The sequence below is a fragment of the Danio rerio genome, chromosome 6, assembly GCF_052040795.2.
Source record: "Danio rerio strain M-AB ecotype USA chromosome 6, GRCz13ab, whole genome shotgun sequence".
In the NCBI taxonomy this organism is placed as follows: Eukaryota; Metazoa; Chordata; class Actinopteri; order Cypriniformes; family Danionidae; genus Danio; species Danio rerio.
In genome coordinates, this window is record NC_141026.1 from 32724397 (window position 1) to 32742500 (window position 18104).

Below are 18104 nucleotides of genomic sequence, written 5' to 3' on the forward strand. Positions count from 1 at the left end.
ACATTTCCTGCTTGTTATCAAACTATTTTACAACTGTAACACGAGGCAATTCATAACTTAATGTTAAAACAGCTATCATAACATTATTTGTCAATATGTGGCTCTTTTTGGATTCTCGGAAGCTATAGAAATTAAAAATGTAAAACAGGAAATAACCTGGGACCATTGTTTTTGTTTACATTCCTCAAAATGGTCTATAGGAAAAGATAACAAGAATAACTGTTGCTTATATTGGCTTATATTAGTGGAAATCTTGTGGACATACATTACAGTCTAAAATAAATATGAAAAATATATAAATTAAATTTTATATATGAAAAATAAATAAAAAATAACATAAAATAAGCCCTTTTATTGCGTATGTGGGTGAAAAATGGTTGTATCTCTATTTAATCAGCGATTGTGATTTATTTATCGTGAAAATCGAAGATAGTTCCGCAAACATATTTATATTTTAGTTTGTTTACTGTTCACAATGACAAAAATATTAAAAGGAAAATTATGAAATGACATAATACACAAACACGTAAACAAATATCATGTTTGTGAATGGTGTTTATCCTGCAGTGTTAGATGTTTACAGTTTGGTTTAGTGTGTTGGTTTATCAGCTTCTTTCACTCGCGATTGTTTGCAGTTAGCTGCATTAGGACATTGTTCCTAATGAGTCGAAGACACACCATTTCCCCTTTTAGAGAGCCTAGGGTACGTCCCCTCCCAAACAGACTCTGAAAATGAGCGTTAAAAGCTAAACATCTAAGTCTAAACAAGCCGCCCCATTTTCATTTTCCTTATCAATATCTATCACAGGAAGTCTAGGGCACAATCTTTGTGGCGCCTTCATGTCTGAGAACAGTTTGTCCATATGCCATAATTTATGTGTAAATAAGTTGAGACACATGTTTGATCAAAATGACAAACTCTTCCTGTGTGTTTGCTTGGCTTGATCTACCTTAATTCATGTTTTCATAAAGTCATAGACACCTTAGCATGAATATGAAGCATCATTAGTTGGAGACGTCTCTATCTGTTTCCGGGATGGGACGGTACCTGTTGATCCCCTCCGAATATGTTGTCAAATCAGAGTAATGATGGAGAGGAGGAGGCAGGGACTGTTTGGCATTCCTCAGAGGACATGCTGCTCATTAAAGCCTTCATTAAACTCAGCTTAGTCTCCATTCTGATAGAGAGACCATCAAAGGCAATTAAACTCAAGCAGGCATTTGCTCACCTGACTGAACACCAAACCTCATTTTGTTCCATTTGCGCTCTTGCTTAAAACGTGTTTGATAATATTATACATATTTATAATTAAATGTAGTATTTTATATTTATTAAATGTTTAACTTTATATTTTCGTTAATTATTTAATTGCTACTGTAAAATGACCAGTTATAGTTTGGTAGTAGCAAGTAACATTTACTTCACATGTAGCTTTAGCTGTGTTATTAAGAAAGTAATTTAAAAATGTGTTAATATCGAATTTAATACCTTATGAAATGTGCAACTACAACTAAACAAATAATATCAATAAACTTTATCTGAAAATACTACCATAATTTTAATAATTCATCAGTGTGTGTACAACTGCCTTATAAACCACATAATAAAATTTGTATACATTATCAGTTTAGTCACACTCTAAGAAATAAATCTGTAAATTAACTGATGAAAGTACTGATTACCTGATTGCGGCACCATAATTTGAATGAATGATATTCAGTTGAAGTCAGAATTATATGCCCCCTGAATTATTAGCGCCCCCCCCCCCCCCCCCCCCAAAAAAAAATCTGTTTAACGGACAGAAGACACATTTCTAAACATAATAGTTTTAATAACTCATCTCTAATAATTGATTTATTTTATCTTTGCCATGATGACAGTCAATAATACTTTATTAGAGATTTTTCAAGACACTTCTATACAGCTTAAAGTGACATTTAAAGGCTTAACTAGGTTAATTAGATTAACTAGGCAAGTAACTAGGCAAGTTACTATATAACGATGTTTATTTCTGTAGACTATCGGAAAAAATGAAGCTTAAAAAGGCTAATAATTTTAAGCTTAAAATAGTTTTTAAAAATTTAAAAACTACTTTTATTCTAAATGAAATAAAACAAATAAGACTTTCTCCGGAAGAAAAATATTATCAGACATACTGTGAAAATTTCCTTGCTCTGTTAGACAGCATTTGGAAAATATAAAAAATAAATAAATAAAATATAAAGGGGGCTAATAATCCTGACTTCAACTATATATTTAATTACTAAAATCAAAAGTGCAGAGATCAAAGTCCTGTAAAGAAATCTGAAACCCTAAATAAATGTGCAAATACTCATGAGTCAAGAAGTACTGAAACCTTTTGTTAAAAAATAAGTAGTCAGGCAACTGTGGATTTTTACAATGCAAAAGCCTTAGTGAAGTATACAGTACCCAGTATTAATAGCAGCAGGTTTCCATGTGCCGTTCGGTTGCTCCAAACAATGTGTTGTGTTTGGAGGTGACGTTGAGTGTGGCGTGCAAATGCATAAGGAAAATCAGAAACAAAAGCTTTATGTTTTTATGTGCTTGTTGCATTGTATGTATGTTAAGCTGATGGAATCTCTATTAACGTGAAAGAATAGAGTGAGAACATGCTAAAAAAATAATTGAAGACAATATTCACAAAATAGTAATAACAAAGATATTATTGTCACTTTTTCCAGACGCTACATCCATACTGAAGGCATTGAAAACACAAAATTCAGGCTGCTCAAATATTGAAGGATAAATGCATCATAAGAAAGTCCTTTATTATGATTGAATTAAAGTTCAAAACATTTGAAGTTTAAAAAGAAATATCAACAGGGATTTTAAGACGGTGAGAATCGTCTCAAACGTACTCGGTGCGTTTTCCTAATCTATCCAAAGTTCTGGTATCCTGCCTTCGATGGTGATACACCAAGTGCGGCTCACTGTTTCCTGAGTCAGTGCAAGAGGTAAACAACAGCACGGATGCCACAATGTAAAGAAGTCCTGCAGACCAACCAATGAACAGCGCATCCCCAAACTCAGAGCGCGGCACCACATGAGGCACACTCTCATCGAAGTATCTCATCACTGTATCGTGAGCAACATAAGATATTGGAGTGAGAACCAACAAACCGGCGATGCACAAAAACACGGCAGCTGAGATCTTCAGCCCTCTCTTGGTCTTGCGTCCCTCCTCGCCCTTACAGCACTTGATCTGACTCATGGAAGGGATGGCGAGGAGAATCCCGAGGAGCCCAGTGGCATTCGACATGCACATCAGAATTCGTGCCAGCATCACAGTGGGGTCAAGACCTAGGATGGTGTCATAGGGACGACACTCCATGCCAGCCACTTCCTGGATCACACAGACCTCCCAAAGCCCTTGTTCAAAGCTCTCTGTGGCGAACAGTTCAGTTGAACGTGACAGCCACTGAGGCATGATGGTGGCGGCCAGTGAACAGAACCAGCCTCCTGCCCCGATCAGCATCCCAAAGAGTTCCAGAGCCACCGTGCAAGGGTTCGTCATGGTCTCCTCTGGCTACCGTGTCCCCTTGGGGTCCGACGGCCTTCAGGTTTGTCTGGTGCTTCAAGAGCCTCCTCTCGATAAGAGAAATGAGTGAGGGATAGAGGAGGAAAGCGTGGAAAGACCAAAAGCAGCACCTCGGGTGTGATCTTGTAGAGTTCTTCTGACAAGGCAAGTCCTTTACAGTCCGTCAGACTTCAGTAAGAGGCACTCATCAGCTGAACATGAGAGGTAGAGGAGGTGTACACATGGGCACTTCGACTTTAGGCCCTGCCCTCTTGGATCCTTTTTAGAGAGAGGGAGAGAGAGAGAGGGTGAGAGAGAGAGAGAGAGAGAGAGAGAGAGGTAAAGATTCTTATTCAGACCCCGGTCTGGCAGCAAGAGACCAAAGGCCACACGGGATGCCATTAAACTGTAGACAGGATGCCATTAAAATCCTGATTGTTGTCATTTTCAGGGGACAAACTATTTTGATTTTACTACCTCATTACAGTTTGTTTGTATCTTTTCATTTGATTTCCCTGCTATCGGCAACAGCACTTGGGCAAAAGAGAAAAGGGGTTGCCATGGGTAAAAGTAAAAGGTTTATAAAGGGAGGAACGCTTTTACTGTTTATGAAGGATTTTTTGAGGAACGAATGGGTCAGAGATAAGCTTTGCTAAGAAGAGCATGCCAAAACTGCAATGAGTACCTAAGCAGAGATCTTTGATGTTTGCTGACAATAAGTCCAGGATGTTTTTATTTGATTTTTTTAAGTAAAATATTTTATGTTTATATTTTATAGCATTATTATCATTATCACTACTACTTTTATTATTATTATTATTATTATTATTATTATTATTATTATTATTATTGGTGCTACTAATTGTTCTTTTTATTATTATTATTATTATTATTATTATTATTGGTGTTACTAATAGTTCTTCTTCATGTTATTATTATTATAAATATTATTATTATTATTATTATTATTATTCGTAGTAGTAGTAGTAGTAGTAGTGGTAGTGCTACTACTACTACTACTACTACTACAACTACTACTACTACTACTTTTTATTACTATTATTATTATTATTATTATTATTATTATTATTATTAGTAGTAGTAGTAGTAGTACTACTATTATTATTGTTATTATTGTTACTACTACTACTACTTTTTATTATTGTTATTATTATTATTATGATACTACTAATACTACAACTTTATATTATTATTAATATTATTACTATAATAATAATAATAATAATAATAATAAGTAGTAGTAGTAGTAGTAGACAATAGTATACAAAACTATTGTATTTAAAATAATAATAATAAAGTAGTATTATTACTATTGTCATTATTATCATTATTATTACTGCTAATACTTCTACTTTATATTATTATTATTATTATTATTATTATCAAAGAAATCAGTTTAAGCTGTTTTGCAGTGGGATCTGAAAGACTTTTTTTCCATTAAACCTAATAATTAATTTAATTTCTTCAGCATTAAAATGTTTGCATGATTTGTGAATGATCCTCTTTTGAATCACTTTGATCATATCTTGTCTTAGAAGTGCTCTTTTAAAACATTTTATTTCAGGTATGCAAGTGACGTGGCATCTGAAATAACATCCATTGAATTCAATGAATGTATCTATTCAAAATAAATTGAAACTCAAACCCTTACAGAAAAAAAATTTTAAGATGTTTTTGCTGATTTCAGTATTTACAGATTTTCAGTATTTTCTGTTACCTTTAAAACATTTCTCTGGCTTTTCTGTGTGCAAATAAAACATAAAGAAAATATAAGTTTGTATTCCAAAGCCCTTCTAATGTCACATGCAGCATCTTATATTTTGATATATAATAATAATATAAAGTAGTACAATCAGTACTACAACTATAAGAATAATAATGCTATCTATATATATATCAATATATATAATATTTTACATTTAACAAGCATCTGTCATTAAATGTTAAGGCGAATGATCAAAGCTTCAAGCAGTTTTGACCAGTTGTCTTATTATTACATTTTGTGCAGTAAACCACTATCATTGATACTTTTACATTTACATTTAGTCATTTAGCAGACGCTTTTATCCAAATGAGGACAAGGTAGCAATTTACACAACTATAAGAGCAACAATGAATAAGTGCTGTAGGCAAGTTTCAGAACTGTAAAGTGTAAGAAGCAAAACATTAGTAATTCTTTTTAAAAAAATTTGTAATACAGTTAGCGGTGGAGCCAGAGAGGCAATTGCAGATTAGGAAGGAAAGTGGAGACTAAATAGTTGATCATTACTTTTTAACTGTATATAAAAATGCTCAAGAAAATGAGTGTTACCTGAAGTGTGAGTCTGTCGCCTTTGGTTTGATATCTGGCTTCTACAGCATGTCAAATTACATTAAGACTGTATCACACTTCTGTCAGAAAGCCACGTAGGGCAGAGTGAGAGAAATCTGTGACGCCACACAGAGGCTGTCCACAAACACATAATTGCCTATTAACAAACACATAATTTCAGACACTCACATTTCACTTTGTCTGAGAATAATGTTTGTTAAAGCAAAAATAAATAAATAAAACAATAGTATGTCATTTCAGCTATTATCAGTTTTAATTCAACTTCATTTTTGTTGCATATTATAATGTCTTTACTCTGTTCTTATATTAAAAATCGTAAATACAAATTAAAGGGATAGTTCACCTAAAAGTGAAATTATCTCATTATTTACTTTCCCTCATGTGGTTTTAAACCATTAGGAGTTTCTTTCTTCTGCTGAACACAAAAGAAGATTTGTTCTAGAATGGTAGTCACTGACAACTATCGACTGCCATAGTAAGAAAAAAATACTATGGAAGACAATGGGTACCATCAGTGAGAAGTATTAAAAATGATCTTTTTTGATCAAGAAGAAAGAAACTCATATAGGTTTTGAACACGGGAAGGGCAAGTAAATGATGGCAGAATATTCATTTTGGGTGAACTTTCCCAAATAAATAAATGAATTTTCTTTTCAGCTTAGTCCCTTCATTAATCAAGGGTCACCACAGGGGAACCACCAACTTATGCAGCGGATGCTCTTCCAGTTGCAACCCATCACGGGGAAACACCCACACACCCTCATTCACACACATACACCATAGACAATTTTGCTCATCCAGTTCACTTAGAGCATGTCTTTAGACTTGTAGAGGAAACCGGAGCACCCATGAGGAAACTCACGTAAACATGGAGAGGACATGCAAACTCCAGATAGAAATGGCAACTGACTCAGCCGAGGCTCAAACCAGCGACCTTCTTGCTGTGAGGTGACATCGCTACAAACTGCGCCACTGCACCGCCCCAAATAAATACTGTAATAAATAAATACTTTAGGTAGCAAAAAAGTATAAATTCAGTGGAATGGTTGGGTTTAAAGATGTGCAAAATGTAGAGGTAAATTCAACAATATAATTAAAGTTGTAACTGCAGAAATTATTTACACATGAAATTAATAATTAGGCTACATTGTATCTATTGATTCATTTAATGTAAATGTTATGTTGGGGATGCTGTTAGTATGTCTTAAATCATGCCCTATGATGACATTAATTTAATTAATTAATAGATTTTAATGAATACTTGGGGTGAGGCAGTGGCGCTGTAGGTAGTGCTGTCGCCTCACAGCAAGAAGGTCACTGGTTTGAGCCTTGGCTCAGTTGGTGTTTCTGTGTGGAGTTTGCATGTTCTGTCTGTGTTCGAGTGGGTTTGCTCCGGGTGCTCCGGTTTTCCCCACAGTCCAAAGACATGCGGTAAAAGTGAATTGGGTAGGCTAAATTGTCCGTAGTGTATGAATGCGAAATAGTGTGTGTGTGGATGTTTCCCAGAGATGGTTTGTGGCTAGAAGGATATCCGCTGCATAAAAATGTGCTGGATAAGTTGAAGGTTTATTCTACTGTGGCGACCCCAGATTAATAAAGAGACTAAGCCGAAAAGAAAATGAATGAATGAGTGAATAATGAATACTTTAATTGTTGGACTGCTAGTTCACAATACACGTGTGAAATAAAATACACAATCATCAAACATCCACAACCATTTAAAGGTACAGGTACATTGTAAACCCCAGCAATTAGTGAGGGTTGTTAAAGTTATGTCATTTCTAGTGATTCATTCATTTATTTTATTTTTGGCTTAGTCCCTTAATAATCAGGGGTCACCACAGCGGAATGAACCACCAACTTATCTAGCATATGTTTTAGGCAGCAGATACCCTTCCAGCTGCAACCCAACACTGGGAAACACTCATACACACTCATTCACAAATATTATGATGAGAAAATTGGACGAGTAGGAGTGAAAAGAAAACAAAACGCACTGCTTAATCCTTCCAGAAACAGGCATCTCTAATAAATAAATAAACATTTAATCTGTGACAATTTTTATATGTTTCGCAAAGTTAAAAGTGTGTCAGTGATCGAATATAGACCTCAGAGAAGGGTAAATGATGGATGGTGTCCATTCGACAAGCAAAAACCAGAAATACAAAACAACACAATACTTTCATTACTAGGTAGATTATTGCTGTTGCAAAGAGCTGAAGAAATCGGAGCTATCTCTTGATGGCGCTATTGAACAAAAAATGGACGCTGAGTCAAAAGGGGATTTTTGAGTTTCTGGATAAATCGTTTAGTTATAAGAAATATTTTCGGAATAATACAAAACATTTATACATTCACCATACACTATATATACATATATATTAAAAAGTGAAATTGTGATTAGACTTTTTTTTTTCTTTAAATACAGCCCCAATAAATATTTTAAAAAGATAGAGGTAGATTAAAATAGTTTAACATGAGCACAATACCATAAACATTTATTTGTGTAATTACATTTATTACCACTTCTAAAAACTTACTGAATCCGCGTTAAAAAAAAAAAAACTTCATCCACTTCCATCAACAAGTATCCCAAAATCATACGAGTTCCCTCATTGGCTTACTTTCACATACGTCAGGGTTTATGGGCGGCTCTCATGCAAATTTCCCTGCCCGAATATGGACAGTGTGGAATGAAAGATGGTAGATAGAGTCAAACATGGAGGACCGACACACAGAGTCATGAGAGCGCCGCAAAACTTTTTGGAAAAGCTGGACGCAGGACTGCCTGTGTCGATTTGACCCGCGTTCGTTTCTTCGTCGTGAAGCTTTCCCTTTCCGAGAGCCGATGGGAGTTCAACGTTTGTAATGCTGTAGAAAGTTCCGATATATTTGTTGTTGGAGTAAAGGCAGGGGGTCAGACCCCCCTACCGCCCCAGCAGCGCTATGCCGTGGGTGAGCAGCTGTAAGCGGAGAGAGAGCTCGGAGCTGCCGCTGCCCCCGGGCTGGGAGGAAGCCAGGGATTACGATGGCAGAGTCTTTTACATTGACCACAACACTCGACAGACTTCGTGGATCGACCCCAGAGACAGGTAAAAGCGGCCGGGAGAGCTGCTGCATGCGTTATTGGCTCAACTTTGAAGATTGTTTGGTTGTGGAGGGCGGGGGCTCAGATTGAGCTGATGATTAAGAAGCGAGGGAAGTTGCACAGTTAGGAATGGAAGTGTTTTCATTCCACACGCTTGACAACTGTGGAACATGGCTGGATCTTTGTTTCTTTTAATTCCTTAACGGTTGGCTCGCCAATTTGCTGTCACGTTGTGGGCTAATGATGTATTACATTTTTCAATGACTGTTCACCTGAGTGAAAAAAAACCTGGAGTGAAATGGGTATTTCATTGATCTTTTATTGTAGCATTTGTATGAACACTCTCTTTATATTGTTTGGGTGGATTCACAATTAACAGCATCAGCAAAGATGAGAGGTATGTTGATGCTTTTTGATGGGTTTAAAGAGCTCCCAGGTGTAATAGCTGACAGGACATGCCTGTCGTATGGTGTTTGAATTAACGTTAGCTAGATTTTTACAGTGTAAATTTATGCATTTCAATCTTAACATAAAATAACATTTTTCTTAAACAATTAACTATGTAAGCATAAAAATAATTTATTTTACACATTTTTATATAGCCTACTAACAATCGTGTCAGCCATATTTAGAATGTAATACAATTGATGACAATTTCAAGACCCATATTTAAGGGTCACAATATAATTAATGTAGTATTTATACATTGTAATGTTGACACTTTATAGCAACTATCTATAAAGGGTTAGTTAAGCCAAAAATGGAACATTCTGACTGTCTTTTAACTACCTTTAACCACTATCCGTTAGTCTCCTTATTTGTTGACAACATACTAATAAAGTAGACAATAGAGGATAATAATCATGCTGTTTATTTTCATGGCAATGGAATATTATTTCACCACTATTTTGGCATTATTTTCTCAAATGTTATTTGAAACATTACAGTAGACTACTGTACTTGTAATTAATTTGCTTTCTAATATAAATTGGCTTTGGTACATTTATTTTGATTTAGACACCAAAGCGGCACATCACATATTTAACACACGTTTACACACACGTGTTATTTTTTTTTATTTCTCTGTTCTTTGTTTAATTTGGTATTGTCCAGTATAAAATAGTATATTAAGGCTTTGAAAAAAAGGTCATTGAGTTTATTATACCAAAAGTACATTAAGGGTATGTATTAACACTGCCTTGTAGATTAATTCTTAACAGTTTTTTTAATAGGCACTGTTCTTTGCGATTGTTTATAGTCTTTATTAGGCATATGTTATTATTGCAATAATTACTCAAGCTTTTATAATGGTATATTGTATTGTAACAATATTAAAATACACTGCAAAAGGGGTTACTGTAAAAAGGTTGTAAAACAACCAACACACTTCCAATTATACAACAATCTTAACATTCTAAATTCTCTTTTATTACAAAGAAAACAATCTGAATGTTCTTTAAATGCACTAGTTTACCATAAATTATTATCTATATTCTTTTGAAGTGTCAATGATAACAATATCATGTTTCTTGTCACAGTGTATAATTGTTTAGTCTTTAATAAGGCTCTAACACAAATTAAGAAGTGTAAGCCAATTTAAAATGAGAGAATTGCCAATAATAACCAAATAGCTGTATGATTTGACAATAATTCCATTGGTTTAATCAGAAGTTAGTGACAAATTATTTGTGCTATTGACCTGAGCTAGATGCATGATATTTGATTACACTTACATCTCCTGTTATAAATATTGCACAATTCTTCTGTTGTTGACTATAACAAAAATGAGCTTTTCATCCAATGTGACCCACATAATTTCCCCTTTGAGCATTTTTGACTAGTTAGCATACAACAAAAATCTTACATAGCCTTCTTTTTTCATCTTATTTTTGTGCATTTATTTCTCACATTATATAATTGTGCAGTGGTATCTTGCTGGTACTTTTGAGCATTTCTAATCAACAGAAGCTGCTTTCAATGTTCCATGAAATCAAAGAAATGTCCTATTTTAATTGAGTTATTAAAATCATATATTTTCCCCCTTTATTATTTAAAAAAAAAAGTGGCCGCATAATGTAAACAGTGTATAAATGAAAGAGAGAATTGAACTGTAGTTCCAAAAGTTCCATGTGCAAATATGTATGGAATGCTAGTTGGGCCGCTGGGAAAGCAGTGTGTGGATGTGCTTTGTGAGGTCTGTATTTTTCACCAGTAGAGAAACCAGCCTTTCAGTCCGACTCATTTAAACATGAGTTCACTAAGCCTTGAGTAAATCAAATAGAATGGACTGGCTGCCTTGAGGGTATTTAACACGGTTTCATCATAATTTGTATGGTCACTTGGGTCAAAAAAATGAGCAAAGGGATCACCACATCAGATCAGTTCTTTCATTGTGGGACTCTCAGTGGATTGTGTCATCAGTCAGAGAACAGATCAAATTAGTTACGTTTTTAACACTAATGTTTATGTAATTTTTGACGCTTATAACAAGGCTTGTGCTGTATTTCTTGTTCAGATATCAAAACCTCTTGATTAGAGAATCATTTTTGTCATTGATATTAAAATCACAATGCTGTCGAAGTCACAAATGCGTCAACATCCCACACAAATTGCAGGTCTTTCACTTTTGCATTCATTGCCAATGTGCTATCTTCAGTACATTTCATTTTCACTTAGAAGTCCTCCTTCCACTTTTCTCTCTCTCTCTATTTCATGAGAAGAAGCTTGAAATTAATCTAGATAAGAAAAACCTGATCTGCTTGAAGGCTCCTCTCGAAAGTCACGTGACCTGCTTTTTTTTTACATAAGGCTGATTAGTGTCTCTGAAATCTCATATTTTTGTGTGCTAAGAAGTTATTCAGCAGATATTGAGGTGAACTTGTGAGGACAACACGTCGAACTGGGGCGCTCATGTGGGCGACATGAGTTCAAGTCGGTCTCATGACATTCCCTCGCTTATCCTCTCTCTCTTCTCCTTATTGTTTTCTGTCTGACAAATATAAATGGCGGAATAGCTGGAAATAATACTAGAAAGATATACACAATGGAACTTCAGTTATTAAGGCTTTGCGTCTTTAGCAGTTCAGTTTTACCACTTTTGTACCCATTCAGGTGATCTCTGGGTCTAGCGGGAACACTTTTAGCTTAGCTTAGCATAAGTCATTGAATCAGATTAGACAATGAAACTAAACTGATATTATGCAGCACCTAAAAATAGTCCTTAACTAGATAGCATTGCTGTGTGCTTGATTATTGCGCCCGAATGAGTGCATAGTTTCTTGCCATATCAATCATTTTCTTGTCGGCTTAGACCCTTTATTAATCTGGGGTCACCACGGCGGAATGAACCGCCAACTTATCCAGCAGGTTTTTACGCAGCGGATGCCCTTCCACCCATCTCTGGGAAACATTCACACACACACACTCATACACTACAGACAATTTAGCCTACCCAATTCACCTGTACCACATGTCTTTGGACTGTGGGGGAAACCGGAGTACCCGGAGGAAACCCACGCGAACGCAGGGAGAACATGCAAACTGAAATGCCGAGGCTCGAACCAGTGACCCAGAAACCTTCTTGCTGTGAGGCGACAGCACTACCTACTGCGCCACTGCTTCGCCCGAACTGCCAACTTATCCAGCATATGTTTTACACAGCGGCCCTTCCAGCTGCAACCCACCACTGGGAAAACATCAATACACACTCATTCGCACACATACACTATGGACAATTTAGCTTACCCAATTTACCTATCCCACATGTCTCTGGACTTGTGGGGGAAACCAGAGCACCCTGAGAAAACCTGAAACATGGGGAGAACAAACTCTACACAGAAATGCCAACTGACCCAGCCGAAGCTCGTACCAGCGACCTTCTTGCTGTGAGGCCACCGTGCTGCCTTCTAGCCATATTGGCCTATAAAATAGCAACTTTTAATTTTCCAGAGCTCTGATACAAAATGATTATATATATATATATATTTTTTTTTTACTTTTATAGAGCGAGAAGCTAATGGTCTTATCCGATTCAATGATTTATGCTAACATAGTTAGCTAAAGTGCTCCTGCCAGAGGCTAAATCGATTAAAAAAGCAACAACTTAACCGTTCAACTCTAGGAACTTGTAAAATGAGCCTGTTTTCAAACAAGTGTTCCTTAAAAATTATTAAGCAAATTTACTATCTACTTAATTCTAAAAGTTGAGTCTGCTTGTCTATGAGTTAATACTGGTTTACTCAAGTTTTTAAAGTAAAATATTAGCTTTTTTACAGTTACAACAATATTTAACTAAAATTTATGTACTGTCTTATTACGGGCTTGTCACTTTTGAGCTTTATTGTTTATTGTATATTTATCAAGATTGATTTTTGTTCTCTCAGAACAGGTTAGTTTAGTCTGAGGTCAGTTGCAAGACATGCATTTTTGTCAAATATTTAGTTATGTTGTATATTTAGTTGTCTCATCATAATGCACTGTTGACAGTTAAGGGTTTATTTTTTATTGACATGCAGATGCAAATGTATTTGAGTTGATGAACATCTAGTTGAGTTATTTTAGGTTAATTTATTCAGAAATAAAAAGAGACACTTTCTGGAAGAGATACTGAAGCACACTTCTTATCCGATTTTCCCCAAGCTTTAGTTAAGCATAATTGTAGCTTAGTATTTTGAAGGACAAACAAGGCCATAGAGAAAGGCCACTGAAAGTTTTATCTATTATTTTCAAACTTTCATCTTTGTTTGAATCTGTTGCTTAAGTTTATGGATATGTCTTGCAGTTTTTTGTTTTTTTACAATATTTATCTACTGCTTCACTGGTCATTGAACTTCATTGAAAGTCGGGGCATTATTATTGTTTTTTTTTTCCAAGTCATGGAATATCAGGAATTTTGTTACTCATTTTAAAAAAAATTCCTTGTATTTATAAAAAGAAATTCTGATTATTGTGGACAAAATTTTGACAGCACAATTTCTGACAATATTTCAACAATTCTTGTTGCTTTGCTGTAAAAATATACACAAATTTACACATCTTAGTTCTTCGTTGTTTTTGACCTCAATAACCATTTGTTTTTGGCCTGTGTATGTTTTAGCTCACATCTGGTTCTGTCTGGACCAAACAGCTGCATGTGAACACTCCAAACAGACAGCAGCTGACTGAAACCAGAGTTTGCGTTGTGTGAAGTAATGCTTTCAACGCACGAGTGAAAGGTGCAAGCAAAGCAGCGTGTCATTAATACAGTAATTGAAACATTGAAATTCAGCTTTTTAATAATTGAATTTCTTTAAATTAAATATTTTGACATTGAATATTTTTGAAAGTGTACCTAAAAAATGTAACGTTAATGAAAAAATAATTATAGAGATCCCATCTTTCTGTTAAATTTCAGAAATGCCCTACATATCTATATTGGCTTTCTGATTCCTGCAAATAATGTTTAAAATCCTAGAAATTTAAAGGGAGAAGGAAAAGCCTTTTTTCTAAATATGTTTTCTGTGATTTAAATTAAAAGTTGTTTCAGCTGATATATATGCCTTTTAAATGTTTCCATTCACCACTTGTGGAAGCATTTATTCAATCTCTTCATCATTATTAGGAAATTGCCATTACCTCCTACTAATGAGTTTGTGCAGGGTTTCATTTAATCATTTAGTAGATGTTTTAATTCGAAGCAAAATACAAATGAGGACAGCAATCAAAGAAGCAAACTGCAGCAATTTAATAAAGTTCAGATTAAGTTTACAGTAAACAGAAAATGACGGTAGAAAAGGGATTTTTGTTTTTATGTTTAGAAATCAAAACCATATATATATTCACTCATTCCATATTATATTTGCTACACATAAAAAACATTACTCATATTTTATTTTTCAATATATTGTCAGATATTGGTGATAAAATGCTTTTTTTTGTGTGTGTGTGTGTGTGTGTGTGTGTACATCTCAGTTTTGATGCATCTCAATCCATGCTTGCCTTAATTTTAGAGCTGGTAATGAAGGTCTGAGCCATTGATGTGCAGTTTTAAAAAGAGAGAGATGGAGATTAAAGGTGTGAATTACTTGAGTCTGTCCATCTCACCTTTGGCAGCATCATCTCCGCTAATAGTAAAACTGTAAGTTTAACTGTTTTAAAAACAGCTCCATTACCACCTCACTACTGAGAAATGGCATGTATCAGTATCTATTATTGTGTGTGTGTGTGTGTGTGTGTGTGTGTGTGTGTGTGTGTGTGTGTGTGTGTGTTTGTGTGTGTTTGTGTGTGTTTGTGTGTGTTTGTGTGTGTGTGTGTGTGTGTGTGTGTGTGTGTGTGTGTGTGTGTGTGTGTGTGTGTGTGTTCATGTGGGAATGTGGAGATTTGCTGGGGAACATCAAGGAAATGTTTTTACCAAATAACCAAAATCATTGTTGTGATATGGAATTGTAATGCCTGGAACTACACCCTGGAACTGTTTATTTTTATTTGATTTCTTTATTATCGCTTTTTTCAATATAACAATTTATCACAAACAGGTGATTACATATCAGTATAAATAGGAAAACAACAACAAAAACAAGCCATGACATCTAAATTAGAGATTAGAGTTAAAAATTAGAAAAAATACAAATTTTTACAACAAATGTAATGCACCAACACAGTCTGCCAATTTTCCAAACATTGTGATGAAAAACCCTAACCCTAACATTCTAAAAACACACCCTTTCCTTTCTTTAATAAAATGGATCCTTTCTAAGTGCAATATCTATCCCAACTATTCAATCCACATATTAAAGCAGATTAGCTGTTTGTTTTACTGAAAGCAATTGCATGACTTAATTCATCAGCCAATTGTAATATGCACAGTACAAGAGGCTTATTACTTGGAGTTAAATTCTTTAATAGAAATCAACTTAATCATAGGCAAAATGTTTTACAGCACAGTCTTGTTTGAGCATCAACTGCTCGCCAATAAACATGAGTTTTGGTGTTTTTCAGGCACGGTGACGGCTTGTAGTGAAAAATAGGAACAGTGTGTGAATTCACTGCACAGTCACCTGGGAAACCACTGGAGCTCCTCTGTGAAATGGGGCCTTCCAGGCCAGCACCTGCCCCTCATTTCTGAACCATTTATTTGAATTCTTTTTTTATTTAAATTCTTTTTTATATCTCATTTTTGCATTGAAATCATACGCCGATTCAGAGCTTTTTTTTTGCATCTTTGCGTTCTTGCATTTGCCCCTTTGTTTTGGAGTCATCTGAAGAGTTCAGATGCGAAAACCTCTAAATGTTGTCTTCTAAAATGAGTAGTACTGATGCACCGTTCACGATACTTGGATCGGATATCAGTTCGATATTGCATATTTTTGCTGGATCAGTTATTGACCAGTTTGTACCAATCCAAATCCGATCTTGCATGTGCACTATATTCTGTGTAATTTATAAGCCAACAAAAACCATGTAGGTAGCCTGTTATAAGGGGCTAGTGTTACGGCCTGTGTTTTTTTTTTTTCTTTGTTTTGTTCTTCTTTTTTTACTAACCCTCCCTTGTTTTCTTGACTTTGATTTTATGAGTGTGCATGCGCACTTAGGCCCCGTTTACACTAATGCATTTTAGTTTGAATACGCATAAGTTTTGCTACAGTTACGCCATCCGTCCACACTACGCCGGAGTTTTCGAGCACCGAAAATGGAACATTTTAGAAACGCTGGAGAGGCCATTTTCATTCTAAAACGCTGCTGCTCTGTCTCAGTGTGGATGGGCGAAAACGGAGACATCTGAAAACGGAGGCGGGGCTGCTGAGATTCGCTACCTGGTTGGGGCTTTTATGTCATTGCATATCCTTCCCTTATTCGTCAAGCACCTATCACATGACTATAACACATGGCTTTAACGCTACCGGAAAACGGCAGACTAGCCTTCACTGTAAACAACTACACTGACACAGAAATGGGATTGTTGTTTGCACCATTGTTGGTTTTAGGCGCCATTGTGCAGTTATTAATTTGTTACGTTTAGTAACAACTCGACCTCGTCGTCTGTCCACAAAAATACCTCTCTTGCTTTCTTTGCCATCGTGTTCATTGTTCAACCGGCGATTTTTGACTAACAATAACCAAATGCTGAGCGAGACACATGCTTCCTGTTTATACTAGAATTCGAATGGTCATGTAATATACGTTTTTCGTGGCGTAGTGTGGACGGAGATATGTTCAGAAATGCTAGGTAAAACGCTAGTGTGGACATGGATCGTTTTTGATCTAAAACGCCATTTTAAAACTAAAACGCACTAGTGTAAACGGGGCCTCATTCTAGCTCTACGTGGTGGATGCACCTGTTTCTCTTGTTGGGACTGATTGTAGAGAGTTTAAAGTTGCCAACGAGGAGGCGAAAGAGAGATGCAGCTTTAGTGGACTAGCCAGCATTGATTTGTGGTTTTGTTTTTTTCTTTTTTTGTTTGTATGGAGGTTTATTATTATTTAATTTGTTTATTTGTTGTTGTGGGGTAAGGATGGTATCGTTATAATTGGTTTTCTGGTCAAAATAAATTGATTTAAAAACTATTACTATGTTTACTAAGTTTTTTTTATGTTGCTTTCTCTCTGTTTAAAACTAGTCATTTTTTGAAGAGAGGTTGTAACACTAGAATGTTGTCATGTTGGCCTACTATATTCCAAATGTTCTGAAGCCATTCTATAGTTTAATGTGAAGTACAGTTGAGTATTCAAGTGCTTAAATTTATGTTCAATTCAGTGCTTTCCGCCGCTGCGCCTGTCAATCATTCTTCATTCAATCACAATTCAAACTGCGTGTCGCATTTATTCATGACTTTCTCCAACACTTTTTGTTACTGTTAATATAAGTAATCAATGGAGAAACGCATTTAGTTTTGCATTAACTGGGTTCATTTTGACATGCAACAAGGAGTTCATTGCTGTTCCCAAATCACTTTTCACTGAGTCTCTAAGTTCAGCAGATCGGATATGTATCGGTCAATAGTAATTTTGGGATCGGGATTGGATTGGCTCCAAAAAATTGTATCTGTGCACCCCTATACTGAACCTACACACTTCTTATTTTTAGAAGAGGAAATTTTACGTGGGACTTTGAGGGTTTTGCAACTAAACCCTTCAATTCTGTTTAATT

General features: G+C 35.4%; 3 protein-coding genes across 12 annotated transcripts in view; 1 reads left to right on the forward strand and 2 right to left on the reverse strand.

Moving 5' to 3' along the window:
• Window positions 1-18104, reverse strand: part of lepr (leptin receptor) — an 847758-nt gene that overhangs the window by 42877 nt on the left and 786777 nt on the right. The gene's annotated exons all lie outside the window — the stretch shown is intronic.
• Window positions 2758-9055, reverse strand: cldn33b (claudin 33b). Of its 4 annotated transcripts, none has more exons than XM_087256096.1 (2): window positions 8517-9055; window positions 2758-3818 (listed from the first exon to the last, which is right to left on the reverse strand). In XM_087256096.1, the coding sequence occupies exon 2, from the start codon at window positions 3534-3536 to the stop codon at window positions 2871-2873; it is 666 nt and encodes a 221-aa protein (XP_087112222.1). In that variant the 5' UTR covers window positions 3537-3818; window positions 8517-9055; the 3' UTR covers window positions 2758-2870.
• The window catches only part of wwc3 (WWC family member 3), a 109248-nt gene continuing 99741 nt past the window's right edge, over window positions 8598-18104 (forward strand). For 6 of the 7 annotated variants that reach the window (XM_087255811.1, XM_087255810.1, XM_087255812.1 and 3 more), the window contains exon 1: window positions 8598-8984. In XM_087255811.1, coding sequence (XP_087111937.1) covers window positions 8839-8984 — 146 coding nt within the window. In that variant the 5' untranslated portion in view covers window positions 8598-8838. 7 annotated transcript variants of the gene reach the window in all.